The sequence below is a fragment of the Mesocricetus auratus genome, unplaced genomic scaffold (genome assembly GCF_017639785.1).
Source record: "Mesocricetus auratus isolate SY011 unplaced genomic scaffold, BCM_Maur_2.0 Super-Scaffold_100031, whole genome shotgun sequence".
Lineage (NCBI taxonomy): Eukaryota > Metazoa > Chordata > Mammalia > Rodentia > Cricetidae > Mesocricetus > Mesocricetus auratus.
In genome coordinates this window covers 13,534,522-13,551,141 of record NW_024429212.1, presented here as the reverse complement: position 1 = coordinate 13,551,141, position 16,620 = coordinate 13,534,522, and the positions used below count along the sequence as shown (strand labels likewise).

Here is a 16,620-nt window from a genome sequence, read left to right as displayed (position 1 = left end):
CGGGTCTCGCCCCGCCCAGCTTCACCAAGCCGCCCGGGTCCCTGGCGGCCGCGCCGCGGGGCAGCTCCTCCTCCTCTCCGCCCCGCAGGCTGCGGGTGAGCGAGCGGGCGGACGTCAGCGCTGCCAGCGTGGAAACCGCTCCGGGCCGCGGGAGGCGGAAGTAGAGCCCGGCACGGCGGCCGCGTCGCCGGACGCCTGAGCCATGGACGCGTCCCTGGAGAAGAAGGTCGGTACCGAGTGCTCGGGCGCCGCCACGGCCCGGGCTCTCCGCCTCCCGGGCGCCGGTGTCCTGTGGGGAAGGGGACCGGGGGCCGGAGGACGGCTGTCAGCCCGGGCCTGGCCACGTCACGGGCGGAGGGGCTGCGGGAGGCGAGCCCCGGCGCTGTCGGAGCCGGCTTGCGGCTGGGCCTGACGGAAACCGGCGCCGGCCCTGTCGGGATGACAGGAGCCGTCGGGTGGGGCCCCGGAGGCGCCCGGGAAGAAGCCCCGGTTGTCACGGAGCTCACTGCAGAGCCACCGTGCTTTCCTAGTTGGGAGAGAAATTAGGAACTTTGGCGGGAGTAGGAATCACCTGGGGACCCTGGTAAAAAATATGCAGAGCGGGTTCCAGGACAGCTACACAGAAGAGCCTGTCTCCATACACACACACACACACACACACACACACACACACACACACACACACACACAGAGACAGACACGGACACACACACACACATACACACAGACTCACACAGACAAACACACACATGCACGCACTAACAAATGGGTTTGCACACACACAAATGAATTTGCACACACACACAGACACACAAATGGGTTTGCAGCCTCTAGTCTTAAGCAGTGGTGGGCGGGGACGCAGCTTGTTGAGTTTAACAAGATCCCCACGTGATTCCCACGCTGCTGTCTGGGAACCTCGGGCTAGAAACCCCAGGATCCGGAAAGGGGTGGGCATTCCGTAAACGGTGAGTTCATCTGGGGTAGGGGACAGACCCAGCTGGTCTCACAACGACTTGGGTTCCTCTTTCTGAGAACCTTTAGAAGCCTTCAGGCCACCCTCAAGCCCACGGGAACTAGCGTCTTACCCTGTTTACCCCTCGGGGCAACAGGCTCTAGATGGACCTGGCTGACTGCTCTGGCGTGTTGAATGGATTCTGAGTGTTCCCGCTTTGGGAGGCCGGGCAAACGAGAGCAGGTGCTGGCTGGGGTTTCTTCACGGACCCTGCTTTCAGTGCCTGACACTCTGTCCCCCAAGCCTTTTCTCTCTGCCCCTTCTTGAGAAGTTGCTTATCCGATGTGATGTAAACCGAGTGTTTTCACCACCACCCTCCCTCTCTCCTCTCTGTCTCCCCCACTTCTCCTCCCCATCCTGTGAAGAAACCCCAGCTAGTCTGTAACTCACTATAGACTAGGCTGACCTCAAACTTTCAAAAGTGATTCTCCTGCCTCTGCCCCCCTCCTCAAGGAAACTGCTGGGATTGCAGGAGTGTGCCATCGTGCATGGCTTGGAATTCCCGTTTCAAAGAAGCAGCTGTCGTAGTTGCGTTCACTTGTCACTGGGGAGCTGAAGGTGGTAATTGTAGAAGTTGAGCCAGATGTCTCCATGTGCACACAGCGGCATGTCTTGCTCCTCAGCCTTAGCATAAATCCGGTAGAAAGCAGTCAAGGAGAAGCTTTTTTTTCCCCCTTGGTTCTTCTGATTAACATAGTGTCTACTTTTTAATACCGTGAGTTTCACTCAAGAGTGGGGATTCTCAACTCTAGGTTAGGTTTGTTCCCCAGGGGACATTTGGCAGTTTCTGGAGCTGTTTTAGCCTAGAATGTCTTAAGAGAGTAGGAAGACCCTAAGGATACTGTTGGATATCCTCTTTGCACAGGACAGTTCCAAATATCAGAAGTATCAGCAATGCAGAAGCTGAGAAAACTGGTTGAGGTCATGTGTGTAACTACAGTAGTTGAGTGCAAAATGATGCTTAAAAATGTCCTGTGTTTCTCGTTTCTTAATAAGGCTTTATTTATCCCGTTCCATTAGAACCCTGAAAGAACTGAGATGACCTTTCTTCTGAGAGTATCTGAAAACTTAAAGTGGATAGGAGTCCTGCTGTAAATGGTATTCTTCTGAGCGATGATAAAATATTTTAAACCTTCCAAAGACCATGGAAGATGTGCTGAAACTCCAGCGTGCGAAAGGGATGGGACTTAAATTGCACTGAACTTTGAGGAATTCAGAACATGTGGGCTGGAAGTCCCTGCCCTGGGCTAGTGTGAAAATTATAAATCTAAGTTTTGTTCTAAAATTAGGGCTCAGAGGATGGTGGTGGCGGCGCACGCCTTTAATCGAAGCGCTGGGGAGATAGAAACAGGCAGATCTCTGTGACTTCAAAGCCAGATTGATCTATAGAGCGAGTTCTAGGACAGCCAGGACTACACAGAGAAACCCTGCCATGGAGGAAAAAGGCTGGGCTCTTAATTTCTGTATTCTGTGAAGCAATAGAGCATTTCAGATATAATGAATAATCTCTGTTAATGATAAATGGACAGGAAAGGCTTTGATATAATAAGAATTAGATGACTGTGTTCTGAAAAATAGCTTGGACTAAAGTGAAATATTGAATTATGTCCATTGTTGTTGTCTCTTTGAGGAATAAGCTAGTTTGGGCTAGATTCTACATTTCTAATACAAATTTGAGAGCTATTTGAGTAGTTCCTGAATGATCCTACTTCATTTGATCCCTGCATAATTTATAGAGCCACAGAAACCACAATGTTGTTTGGTATTTATCCTCTGAAACTTCAGTACCATATCCTCTATGACAGTGGTTCTCAACCTGTGGGATGTGGCCCCACATGAGTAGAATATCACATATCCTGCATATCAGACATTACATTACAGTTTATAACAGTAACACAATTACCATTATAAAGTACCAATGAAATAATTTTGTGGTTGGAGGTCACCACAACATGAGGAACTGTATTAAAGGACTGCAGCATTAGGGACGTCTGCTCAGCCAGGCAGTGGTGGCGCACACCTTTAATCCCAGCACTCGGGAGGCAGAGGCAGGAGGATCTCTGTGAGTTCAAGGCCAGCCTGGTCTACAAGAGCTAGTTGTAGGACAGGCTCCAAAGCCACAGAGAAACCCTGTCTCAAAAAAGAAGAAAAGGAGGAGGAGGAAGAGGAGAAAGAACCGCTGTTCTAGGATGTAGTATGTGATCATCACTCAGTAGAATCACCCCATACATGTCCTTTGATCAAACTATAACTCTGAATCCCTTGAGGTAGTATGCAAACTTGCAAATCTGACAGGACAGTCCCTTTCCTTACCTTAATTTGCTTTTCTTTCAGAGTGGTATCTGAAATGAGTGATGACTCCATACCAGATAGGCTAATTGAAGAGACAAGGAATTCAAACTAGGAGAGAGGGACTGGGGACAACTGAAGTTCCTCTGAGAATAGTTCTCCATAAGTAAATCGGCCAGATAAAAGGGGCTGGGGCTGCAGAGATGGTTTAGTGGTTAAGAGCACTGTTGATCTTAACATAGGTTCGATTCCCAGCACCCACGTGGTGACTCAGAATTGTCTGTACCTCCTGCTCCTTGGAACCCAGCGCCATCTCCTGGCCTCCTCAGGCACCAGGCATGTAAGTGGTGCACAGGTAAACATGTAGACAGAACACGCATATCATGTGAACTCAATCTGAAAACAAATTTTAAGTGGGTAGCTGTCATATCTAGCACCTTACTGTATTCAGCATGGAAGAAGCAGGGCTCTGGAGCTGGAGCAATGGCCTAGAGGTTAGGGGTGAGTACTGCTCCCTCAGAGCATCCAGGATGACTCAACACCTGTAACTACAGCTGCAGGGGACCTGACACCCTCTTCTGGCTTCAGAAAGTGCTTGCACAGACACAGCATGCATATAGGCGCACACATGTACACATAAATAAAAAGTAATTGAAAAACAAAAAAGGTCCTGGATAATAATTTTAAAATAATGTTACTTTTCAAGTCAGGGCTAGCACAGAAGTGTGAGAGACCATATTCGTTTATTCACAACCTTCACTTTTCAATATTATCTTGCTGCTTTAAACCTTTTCATGTTGAATGCAAAATGTCATTCTTCTGGGATAGTCTGTTTAGACAAGGTGTGCTGCCATTTATTTTGTGTTTGCTTTAACTCCACCCTTGAGCAAACTCAGGACAGGGCTTCTCAAGTTTCTCAACTGCTGCTATCTGTGTCAACCGATTCTTGCGTGTGGGAGGGTCACTGTAGCACACCACGTTTAACAGAGTCCCTGGCCTCCATCCACTAGACTCTTGCTGCGCACTCCCGGCTCTGACAGTTGAAAATGGCTGCAGATGGGGTGGGTGGGGTTGCCTGTGGCTGGGAGTCAGAGACTGACAACTCAGCTGCTGTTCAGTTGGGGAGCCACTGGTTACACTTGACAGCTTAAAGTTAGATGGACTGAAATCAAGCAGAATTAACAGCTCATCTCCTTAGTGTGCTAACCATATCCTCAGTGCTCACCAGCCACATACGATACGTGCCTGCCATACAGAGCAGCGCAGGGTTAGACCGTTTCACTCACCAGTACCGAACAGCTGGGTGGTTTAATTAACCTGATAGCGCTGCTTATCTCTGAAAGAGGCACCTTCAACTCTGTCTTCTACCTAAGCCCACTGTTGCCTGTTTGGTTTTGTTTGTCTTTGAGACAGGAGATCACTGTGTAGCCAAGGATTACCCTGAACTGATCTGTCTTCACCTCCTGAGTGTTGGGACTACAAACATGTGTCATCACACCTAGCTTTGTGCGTGGCTGGGGACTTGTGGGTACATCGTTTCTGTTTTTGTCCTTACCCTAAACTAGGCATTTCTCTTTTGAGTCTGATTTGAAAAGAAAAATTATTTTACTGTCAGAACCTTATAAAGAGGAACAAAAGCAGTCTGAGTAGAACAGTGTGATCCTTATTGACAAGGATGGCCAGAACTTTGATGTGTGCCTTTAAAAGCACGAGGACGGGGCTGGAGAGAAGGCTTAGTGCTGCTGCCTTTGTAGAGGGCCTGGGTTGACTCCCAGCACTCACCAGCGTGTCTCACAAAAGCCTGTAACTCCTGTGCCAGGGGGCCTGACTGACACTCGCTGGCTCTCAGAGGTGCCGTGTGCATGTGGTACTCTTACATTTATGCTGTCTCACACATACACACATAAACACAAATAACACATTTAAAATTGTCTTAAAGCACAAGAATCCCAGTGAGGCAAGTCTAAAACGACGTGTGTACTGTGGCAGAGCCCACTCTTTCACTCTGTGCAGACAAGATGGGCTGGCATTTTAGCTTCATTCAAAGTGAGGATTTTGTATACAGGTGCCTGGTAGCTATGGGAGTAAATGATACCCATTGCCGGGTATCAAAGGAGACAGATGGGATTTGCTATTTTTAGAGCTCTGCTCCCAAATGTATTGCCTTGACTGGGTTTGGTGGCCCACGCCTTTAATCCCAGCACTCAGATGACAGAGGCAGGCGGATCTCTGTGAGCTTGGGGCCAGCCTGCTCTACATAGTGAGTTCCAGGACTGCCAGGGCTGCATAGGATTTGTCTCCACAAGGAAAGAAGCCTGTGTTGACTTGGTGACTCTGATTTATTCTGGATTGCGGGGTGTTTGTGGCCCCCCCACCCCCAGTCCTGATGCTATAGGTAGGGTTGTGACTTACGTTCTAGCCTAGATTGAATGTGGGATGTTTTCACTTAAAGCAGAAGTCTGTTTTGAGTTGTGCGTTCTTACTAGTTGGAGGAGAGGAGAGTGCTGGAGACAGAGTGAAGAGGATGCGACCCTGGGGGATGTGCTGTAGTGAAGGACAGCATTTCCACTTCCAGATGAGATCTTGCCGTGGAGTCCAAGTGGCTTTCTTCAAACTCTACGGTTCCCAACTTTCCATGTGTTGGTAATCCAGGAGCGCACTTCACAGGAGGCTGCTAGGTGTATGTTTCTAAAAGAACCATTGTGTAAGGAGGAGTAGAAAACAGTAAAGCAATGGAGATGATGGCAGCTGGGAGTTTTGAAGAAGAGAGTATTTGGGGTGCTTTTTAAATTGTGTTTTAAAATTGTTTTTGTGTGGGCTTTTTCTTGTTGTTGGGGGGAGAGTAGGTGCAGGTGTGCCAGTGTGATTCCAGATAAACAAGAACTTAGAAATTAATAACGCTTTCCTGCTGTGGGATATCTTTTTCTTGGTGTACTATTTGGAAGGTAGTATTCATGACATGATGTCTGAGTGATGGTTCTTAGAATCTGGTTTCTAGGGGGTGGAGGGTGTGTGTGTGCGCGTGTGCACACACGCGCTCCAGTGTGTGGTGTGTGTGTGTGTGGTGTGTGTGTGTGTGGTGTGTGTGTGTGTGGTGTGTGTGTGTGTGTGTGTGTGTGTGTGTGTGTGTAATTTAGACTTGAATGTCTCAATTTCTGTGTGTCTTTGATGATGGTTTGGATGGTTTATTAGTTACTTTTTTGTTGCTGTGATAAAACACCATGACAAGGACAACTTGGTTTATTTGGGGCGTGTAGTTCCAGAGGGTTAGGACCTGTGATAGCATAGCAGTCACAGCCGCTGGAGCTGGGAGCTGAGAGCACACATCTCGGCCCCAAACAGGAAACAGGGAGTCAGGTAGGGTTGGCAGGAGACTTTAAGCCCTCAGATCTTGTCCCCGATGCATACTTCCTCCAGCATGGCCATACCTCCTAATGGGCTCCCCAGTAGGGTCATCAGCTGGGGACCAAATATTCCAGTGCCCCAGACAGTGGGGTCATGTCACGCACACCACCATGGATGCCTTTTTTGTTCCTCCATGCAGTACTATCTGTGACCAGTGTTGGGCGTCTAATGTCATTAATATTGTTGCTTCTTTAGCTTTTCAGATATTTTTATCACTTTGTTGCATGTTTTGCTCTTTTACATTCTTCGCCTGCTCATGAATTTGCAAGGTTAAATGCTAGTAGTCACATCTTGTCAGCAATTATATTATTGCTTTGAAATTGGAGATTATAATTTTTATGAATGATTAATTTTAGTATGTCTTCATGTCCTCACAGACACACTCAAACATAGGAAGAGTTGTCTTTTTGTTTTTTTAGTTTGTAGTTGGGGTTGCTTGGCATGCCTGTATAGGTCAGAGGGTGGCTTGTGGGGGTGATCTTTGATTTCCACAGTGTGGGCTCAAAGTCAGGCTATCTGGCATGCAGCAGGTGCCTTTATCGTTTGACCATCCCAATAATCCTGTTTTATTATTTGAGACAAAGTTTCATAAAGCCGGCAGAGATTGCCCTTGAACTTCTCCTGATCCTCCTGCATCAGCCTTCTAATTCCCTAATTCATAGGTGTACACCATCACAGGTCCTTGTTTTTTATTTTAGAGTAAGCATACACAGAAGCTGAAGTGATGGGTCAGCAGTTGAGAGCACTGGCTGCCCTGCAGAGACCCTGGTTTCCATTCCCAGCACCCACACGGTGTCTCACAGCTGCCTTTAACTCCATTTCCAGGGTTCCAACAGCTTCTGACTTCCATAGGCTCCTGCACTCGTGTACAGACACACAGGCACACGCCTAGCCTTTAATGGCCAAGTCATGTCTCCAGCCCAATAAATAAATAAAATTTTAAAATCAGCTATGAACAGTACTGGGTTTCATTGTGACGCTTTCATAAATATTTGTCATTATACATTGTCTTTTTCCCTTTGCCCACTTGTCTTCTCCTGTGTTCCCCACCCCTCACTCACTGGGCCCCTTCTATTTTCCTGTTGCATGCAGATCTCAGGCATTTAACCAGGTTAGTTTACTCAGATACATTTATTTTTAAATGATCTGAGTAATAAGCAAGGGTGAACACTCATGCCACAGCATGCATACGGAGGTCCGAGAACAACTGTGTGGAGTTATTCTCTGCGTCCACCTTTGCATGGGCTCTGGGGGGTCGTAAGCCACGGGGCTTACTTCACCTCGGGCAAACACTTACCTACTGAGCCATCTCACCAGGCCCTTCTCTAGAACTTAAACAGAGAAAGATGGAGGCAGGAAAGCAAACCTGTAGGGCTTGTGATAACCTAGTGACACTCTGCGGTGTGCTGCCCTGTAGTGTGTGCCTTCATTCCCCTGTAGCTCCTAAACCACCGCTACCACGTACATTTCCCACCTTCGCTAGAAGGAATAAGGTTTAAGATCTGAGAAGCAAACATTTAGTTACAGGTAGGGTGACTACATCCTGGTTTGCCTAGGACCATCCCAGTTTATACCTTTGTCCTGGTTTAATTATTAATACTCTTAAAGGGCCCCTATTTGGGTCACTTGCCACAGGCTTGGTGGCAAATGCCTTTACCCAATGAACCATCTCACTGGCTCTGTTTTGTTTGTTCCTAACCAGTTGTAACATTGTAGAATGAAAGCTTTTTCTGAATGGAGAGTTTCTGAGTGAAAATATGAATTAAAGAGATGATCATGAGCCAGGTGTGGCAAACACCTTTTAATTCCAGCACTCAGGAGGCAAAGTTTGGTCTGCATAATAAGTTCTAGGACAGACAGGATTATGGAGAGAGAGATCCCTTCCCCCCAGGAAAAAAAATGATCATTAAAAGTAAACTTTAGTTATGTGGGAGGTAATGCATGTAAGGTGATTAATTAGCATAATGCCTGATGATTAAAAGTAACTTAGTAATTATTAAGGATCATCCTACTTATTCTGTGGTAGCTTCTATGCTTGCTGTTAAAGCAAAAATGAAATTATAACCTTTTTCTTAAGAATAGGCTGTAGAAAATATTGTTTTCTCCTTAATGTCATAAAATAGTCCCCTTCTATAGGTATCTTTGCACAGTTTCTGGGTTGTTTGCTTATTTTTGTTTTTTTAGACAGGCCCTGGTTTATTTCAGGCTGGCCTCAAACTTATTGTGTAGCCAAGGATGACCTTAAATTTTTTATCCTACTGCCTTTACCTGCCATTGCCGAGACCAAGCTGTGTACCACTTCACTCAGCCTCTGCAACACTGGGCATCAAACCGATGGCCTCAATTCATAGCAGTTGATTCTGCCTCAGCCTCTTGAGTGTTGGGATTACAGGCATCCACAATACTCAACTCAATTGTATTCTTTTTTGTTGTGTTTTGAGTTGGAGGTTTCACATAGACCAGGCTGACTTGAAACGCCATATGTAGATGAGGTTGGCTTTGAACAGTTGATTCTCCTACCTCTACCCTCCAAGGGATTATTCACCACTACACTTGGTTTCAATTTAATTCTTTATTCACGTAGGTCCGTGAAGCTCTAGGTTCATCTGAGACACCCTTACTCAAAAGATAAAGTGAAAGACACCTTATGATCACTTGTAGCCTCTTCTACAATTCAGGGCCAGTCTGGGCTTCACAGGACTGTCTCAAGTAAAAAAGCAAATAAACAAAACAGGCAAAAGAGAGAGAGACTGAGCCTTGGTACACACATGTGGAGTCAGGGAACGACTTAGTGTTAGCATATTCTTTTCCACCATGTAGATCCCTGAGCTTGAACTCAGGCTGTCAGACTTGGGGATGAGATTCTTTACCCCTGAGCCATCTCAATGATTATGGCTTTTTGTTTGCTGTTAAGTTAAAAGATTGGTTCCAGTGCCATAGAAAAAATTTATTGTGTGCACTTGAAGATGTGAATGATCAAATAACTGGTTATCTTTTCATTGAACTACAGAGATGAGGGTGATAAGGAACAAAACTGGGATACTTAGGAATTAAGATAAATTCTCTTGATTAATAATAATAATATCACTGAGACCCTTTTAAATCTAACCTATTTCATAGTTATATTTAAGTTGTGGATTTTATTTAAAATACCTGTTTGAAAATATTTTTGTTGTATTTAAGCATCAGAAACAGGTAACCTGGTATGGCTTAATCCCAGCACTCAGAGGTAGAAGCAAACAGATCTTTGAGTTTGAGGCCAGCCTTGTCTCCATAGTAAATTCCAGTTCAGCCACAGCTACATAATGAATTCTGTCTCAGAAGAGGAGGGAGGGAGGGAGGGAGGGAGGGAGGGAGGGAGGGAGGGAGGGAGGGAGGGAGGGAGGGAGAGAGAGAGAGAGAGAGAGAGAGAGAGAGAGAGAGAGAGAGAGAGAGAGAGGGGAGAGAGAGAGAGAGAGAGAGAGAGAGAGAGAGAGAGAGAGAGAGAGAGAGAGAGAGAGAGAGAGAAGAATGAGAGAGGAAAAATGAAAGTAGATATGGGCACAGGGTTACTTTGTAAGCCTTGGAAGCCGGTTGTGTAACGAGGTCACAAAAGGAATGAGGAATGCAGGGTTCTAGCACATGCCTTCAGCAAATCACATCCCCAAGACTTAATTTCCTCACCTCTAAAACGTTAAGCTACAATCAGATATTTTCACAATACACTTTTTTTAAATGACAATTTTATGAATGAAACTGAATATCCTTTGTGTAAACTAAGCTGACCTACCTAATGGGCACTAGAAGCCCTAACTTTATATAGATCTTCCCAGAGTTGTTCTTGGGAGGTTGACGGTTGGTTTTGTGTGTCTGTGTCAGCGTGTGTGAGGTAGATACGTGTTCATGCATGCACATATGTGAGTACGGGTGTGTGCATGTGATATCAGAGGACAGTGGGTGTTGGTCTTCACTCTCCACTTTGACTTTCTTCCCCTAAAAATTACTATGGAGATTAAGAAGAAAGACAACAACTTAGGTCAGTTCTTTCCTTCATCATGTGGTGCTAGAGATAAATGTAGGTCATCAGCCTTGGTAGAAAGTACCTTTAACTGCTGAGCCGCCTCACGGGCCCTTGTGTGTGTTTTAATTGTATAAGAATTAATAATTTGGGTTGGAGAGATGGAGCAAGGACCTGAGTTCAGTTCCCAGCACCCACATCAAGTGGCTTACAACTACCTTAAACTCCAGCTCTGGGGATTTAATTCCCTATTGTGCACTCTGGGCACCAGTGTGCACATAATATACATTCACACATAACTAAATAATAAATTAAATCTTGGACTCAGCAGGTTAAATTTATATGTTTATTTGAATATATGTAACAATAATAAGAATAGAAAAAGAGGCCTTCAATTTGAGGGGGATAGGGAGAAGTGGGGGGGAGTGGCAAGCTTATATAATTGTATTTTAATTAAAATTTTTAATTGCCATAAATAAGGCATACTTTTTTTTTTTTGGTTTTTACGAGACAGGGTTTTTCCGTATTGTTTTGGAGGCTGTCGGTCCAGCCTCGCCTCGAACTCAGAGATCCGCCTGCCTCTGCCTCCCGAGTGCTGGGATTAAAGACGTGCGCCACCACCGCCTGGCTAAGGCATACTTTTTAAAAATTAAATTTTAAGAATAGCAAAATACTTTTGTTTCATTTCTTTTTGGAGGGAGATAAATGTACACATACGGCACTGTAATCCAGAAGAACGGAAGGGACAAACAGAAACACCCCCCTCTGAGTCAGGCTTACCTTCCTTCCCTTTCCCTGTGCTAGAGGCTACCACTTAGGCCAGCTTTTTCTAGACAGAGCCATTATCTTCTGACTTGTAGTTTCCTGTGGCTGCTGGAACAAGTCATAAGCTTAGTAGTGTAATAGGTACGAAGTGAAGCTCAACAGGGCGGTGAGCGCCTGCGTCTGGTTACTCTGAGGGACTGCAGCAGGACTGAGAGTTGTGATGCCGGCCTGGGCGATGCAGAAAGAAACTCCCCAGAGAATGGGGGGGGGGTGGAAGGCGGAGGCTGATTTTGAGTTCCAGCGTTTTGGTTGGTTGTTTGGCTTGGTTTGGGGTTCTTTGGCAGGGGGTTGTTTGTTTGTTTGTTTTTCTAGACAGGGTTTCTCTGTGTAGCTTTGACTGCCCTGGAACTCGCTCTGTAAACCAGGCTGGCCTCAAACTCACAGACCTACCTCTGCCTCCTAGTGTTGGGATCAGAAGCATGTGCCACCACTGTCCAGCTTGAGTTCAGTTCTGTGGGTCAGAAGTTTGAAATATCCCTGTTCTACATAATATTACCAGAGCTGAACCCACAAGAGTGGGCATTCCAATTCTAGTTTATAATAGGTGTGCTTATAATAGGTGTTGATATTCTTCAACTTGTGATCATGTCATTTTTAATTAATCTTTTTTTAAAATTAAAATATAATTGCATCATTTCCTCCCTTAGATTTCTTCCCTCCAACCTCTCCCATGTTCCTGTCTTCATTTCCTCTGGAAATCATGGCCCTTTATCTGCAATATGGTTGTAATTTAAAACACAACAAAAATCATTGTTGAAGTCAAAGGGAAGATAACATTTCCCCTTTCCTTGGTTTCTTGTCATTTCTTGCTTTCCATGTTATTACTTACTACTCTTAATTTGAAATATATTTGCATCATTTCCCCTATACAATCTGCCCTAAACATTTAGTGTAATTGTATGTCTGTGACTTCAGAGCTGACCACTTGTAGTAGATAACCAGTTAGGGGCCCATCCCTGGGCAGAACTGTTTGTTGTTCTCTCGGGATTCCTTGGTTGCCTGTAGCTCTTTGTATGTGGGTGGCCCTGTAGATTTGCGCGTCCATTGCTGTTGTGCTGCTGTGTCTCGTGTAGGAAGCCATGTTGTTGTGACATCATGAGTGAAGCTTCCCTGTTCTTTTTAGGTGACACAGTCTCACGACTTTTTCCTCCATGCTCCCTGAACCTTGTGTGCAGGAGTTGTTCATAGATGGATGGGCTGGGCCTGGGCCCCCACATCACTGTTCATAGATGGATGGGCTGGGCCTGGGCCCCCACATCACTGTTCATAGATGGATGGGCTGGGCCTGGGCCCCCACATCACTGTTCATAGATGGATGGGCTGGGCCTGGGCCCCCACATCACTGTTCATAGATGGATGGGCTGGGCCTGGGCCCCCACATCACTGTTCATAGATGGATGGGCCGGGCCTGGGCCCCCACATCACTGTTCATAGATGGATCGGCCGGGCCTGGCCCCCACATCACTGTTCATAGATGGATGGGCTGGGCCTGGGCCCCCACATCACTGTTCATAGATGGATGGGCTGGGCCTGGGCCCCCACATCACTGTTCATAGATGGATCGGCCGGGCCTGGCCCCCACATCACTGTTCATAGATGGATCGGCCGGGCCTGGCCCCCCACATCACTGTTCTCTTGTCTTTCTGTACTGTCTCCTTCGTTTGCAAAGAGAAGTTTCTTTGATGGGGAAGAGCCATGGGCTATCTGCGAGCTGTAAGGTATCTGTGGGATATTTAGAATGCAGTTTCTGCTGGTTTAGTGAGGTGGCAGTAGTAGGTTCTCCTCTGAGATCCATGACCTCACCAGTCCCTGATGGCTGTTAGCTGGGTTTCTAGTCGCAGGCCTGATCCCCCTCTTGTTGAGCAGTTCGCATGTCTAATTAGACAGCTCTTGGTCACCATCACGATGTGATGGCCACTGTTGCACCTTAGGGTTGGCACCATGTTGCTCGTCATTGTGGCTCTTGGGGTCATGTCATTAGTTTTTAAAGCCAGCATCTTCAAAGTTTTTTCTGATCACTTTTCATGTGCATACATGTGTTTCTTTCTGCATTTATCATAAAGAAGATATATTTTATTTTGGATTCATCTAGATAATAAAAGTTGTCAACTATCTTGAGATCTTTAACCTAATCACATTTGCAAAGACTTTGCCACATAATATAACATTCACAGACCCCAGGATCCTTATAGAAAGGAAAAAGGTAACATTTTTAGCCTCCTGCAATGATTAAAAAACGAGTAGCATACTACTAGATCTGTGTTTTGTTTTTTTAGACAGAAAATTGGAATGACTTCAGGGTCTATTAACTTAGGACTATTTAAATTATATCCGGTATATTCACCAAATGGAGTAAGGGTAACTACTAGAGGAATGAAGTCGGCTTGTACTGGGGCAGTATTTCTGTAAAGTGGGCAATTGTGAGCTACAGAGGGGTACATAAGATGAAAATGGGTTACGCTAAGAGGTTAGGGCTGGGAGACTGTTACTTCGTATGCTATACTTTTGTATGTTACAATAAATGTATGCATTTTATAGTAAATCCAAGGGCAGTGGACTTGCATTTGGTTTTTCTGAATGAATTATGTAATAGAGATAATAGACCAAGTCAGATGTGGTAGCTCATGCCTTTAATTCCGGCACTAGAAGGGCTGAGGCAGGAGAATTGCCATGAGTTCCAGGATAGTCTAGGCTACAGAAAAAGAGTGTTTTTAGAATAAACAAAAAGCATCAATGGAGGAATGTTAAAAATTTGCCCTTTTGGTTTATTCCTAGATAGCAGACCTTACGCTAGCTGAGATGGGGAAGAACTTGAAGGAGGCGATGCAGATGCTGGAGAACGGCCAGAGGTGAGCATGTGGGGTAGAGCTGCCCACTGAGTGTCTGCTTTCCTCCATCTTTAGGATGTCAGGTTCTGCTGACTTAAAGCTACAGGTCTTGGATAGAAGGTGCTTTGCAACGAAAGGATTTTGAAGTTTTGGGAAGGACTTTTCAGTTCTGCCACTTGAGAGTGTTGTTTATGGAATACATTGACTTGAATGTTAAATACTTCTTAGTATAGATAAGCTACCAACTGACCACACAGTTGGTTGAAGTGGTTGTTCTTACTTTACTTTCCTGTAACTTTCAAGTATATCTGTAGTGTAAGAAGATGAAATGAATGTGTTTAAAATATTCCATGTTTGCATGTTCATGTGTTAGAAACTTGATTTGTTAAAGCATGCAGTCAACTCTTTATTTTTTTTCTTTTAAACCAGAAGAATAGAGGACGAAAATGGAAAGAAGCCAGTATCAGAGGATGTTCCAGGGCCACTCCAGGGCAGGTGGGTGGCAATGAAGATCGGTACCTTTAGTTAGGATATACATTAGGATATACTTTAGTTAGGATATACATTTAGTTAGGATATACCTTTAGTTAGGATATACATTAGGATATACTTTAGTTAGGATATACATTAGGATATACTTTAGTTAGGATATACATTAAGATATACTTTAGTTAGGATATACATTAGGATATACCTTTAGTTAGGATATACATTTAGTTAGGATATACCTTTAGTTAGGATATACATTTTGTTAGGATATACATTTTTCCTAATCCAAAATTTTACTGTTATTTTCTCACAAGTTTACCTTGAATGAATACCAAGATAATTTAAGTAGTTACCTTGTAGAACATTAGAAAACTGGCTGGTTGGCGATAATAGTGAGCTTACCAGCTTTGTCCTCTTTCAGAACTGTTTTTGTTCGTTGGCTTGCCTTCAACTGGTGGCAATCTTCTGTCCTCAACCTTCTGAGTACTAGATTTTGGGAATGTCCCACCATACCTGGCCTCCCTTTCATAACTATAGCCCATGGTCAGAAGCCATCTGTGAATTCTTAGCTATAACTGGGACAGCAAACTAGTTCATTCTTGAAACCTGTGCTCTCTATTGTAGACTGAGCTTTATTGTGAGAGATATTTGAATTTGGTACAGTTTTTAATTTTTATGATATAGTAAATGAACCAGGCATAGTGGTGTATGCCTTTAATCCCAGCACCCAGGAGACAGGCAGGCAGATCTAAGTTCAAGGCCAGCCTTGTCTACATAGGGAGTTCCAGGACAGCCAGGCCTACATAAAGAGACCTTGTCTCAGAAACAAAACAAAATGAAAAACCCATAATATGGTAAATGAAAGGGAAATGTCAGCTTTCATCATTGCTGGAATGATTAATTTGTTTGCAACCAATTCAAATTTATGAAGTCCTTGTGGTTTGAACTGCTAGTGAAAAAGAAGTAGCTGGCTGTCATTTTCCCAGGATGCTAGCAGTCAGTCTGCAATTAAAGTCCCAGCCCAAGTCTCCTTGGGACAAACAATTCTTCTTTTATGACAGGAAACTGCACTTAGGTCAACAGTACAACTCCCTTGAATTGTTCTTTGACCTGAATATAAGTTGTACATGATTGCAAAAGAAAGCGTTGAGGAAATGTCACACTATACAGCAAATACCATGCCTGACACTCCCAGATACTAATGTGTTCAGTTGTTCTGCTTATAGCATGAACCCTGCTGATTTGAAGTCTGTCGAGCTCTCACCTCTTAGAACAGGAAGTAGATCCTGTCTCCTCCTACCCCAGGTGTGAAGGGGCAAGAACTTGTTTCTAGATTCTCAGACTGGCAGCACATTAAAAAACACTGTTGACAGTGGTCAGGAGTGTCTAATATTTAATAATGCCAATCTAGTATTTGAGTCTTATTTTTTTTTTATTTTATTTTCCAGTTTAAATTTAGATAAGAAACAAGGTTGCTTCACAAGTCAGTTCCAGGTCCCTCTCCCTTTCCCTCCCCTCCTCCCGTGCCCTCCCCCCAACCCCCCCCCGTTATCCCCTCATTCCCCCAGGGAGGGTGAGGCCTTCCATGGGGGTGTCCATAGTCTGTCATTTCATATAGGGCAGGGCCTAGACCCTTCCCCAAGAGTTCAGGGTGAGAGTGCACCTCACATTGTTCTATGGGAGTCCAAAGTCCGTGTGTATACTTGGGATGGGTACTGATCTGCTGCCCAAGGCTCAATAGATTCCCTAGGCCTCCTCACTGACACCCAGATTCA

General features: G+C 45.0%; 1 protein-coding gene across 5 annotated transcripts in view; it reads left to right on the top strand.

Annotated features, from left to right (window-relative positions):
• The first annotated feature begins 16 nt into the window (after positions 1–16).
• The window catches only part of Pdxdc1 (pyridoxal dependent decarboxylase domain containing 1), a 59,000-nt gene continuing 42,396 nt past the window's right edge, over positions 17–16,620 (top strand). Inside the window, exons 1-4 of one of the 5 annotated variants that reach the window (XM_013118628.3) lie at positions 102–226; positions 3,544–3,641; positions 14,304–14,377; positions 14,786–14,851. In XM_013118628.3, the coding sequence (XP_012974082.1) occupies positions 14,328–14,377; positions 14,786–14,851 (116 nt within the window). In that variant the 5' untranslated portion in view covers positions 102–226; positions 3,544–3,641; positions 14,304–14,327. Of the gene's footprint in view, positions 227–3,543; positions 3,642–14,301; positions 14,378–14,785; positions 14,852–16,620 lie in introns of those variants that run through there. The other 4 variants (XM_013118626.3, XM_040733555.1, XM_013118625.3 and 1 more) reach the window with 4 other exon arrangements.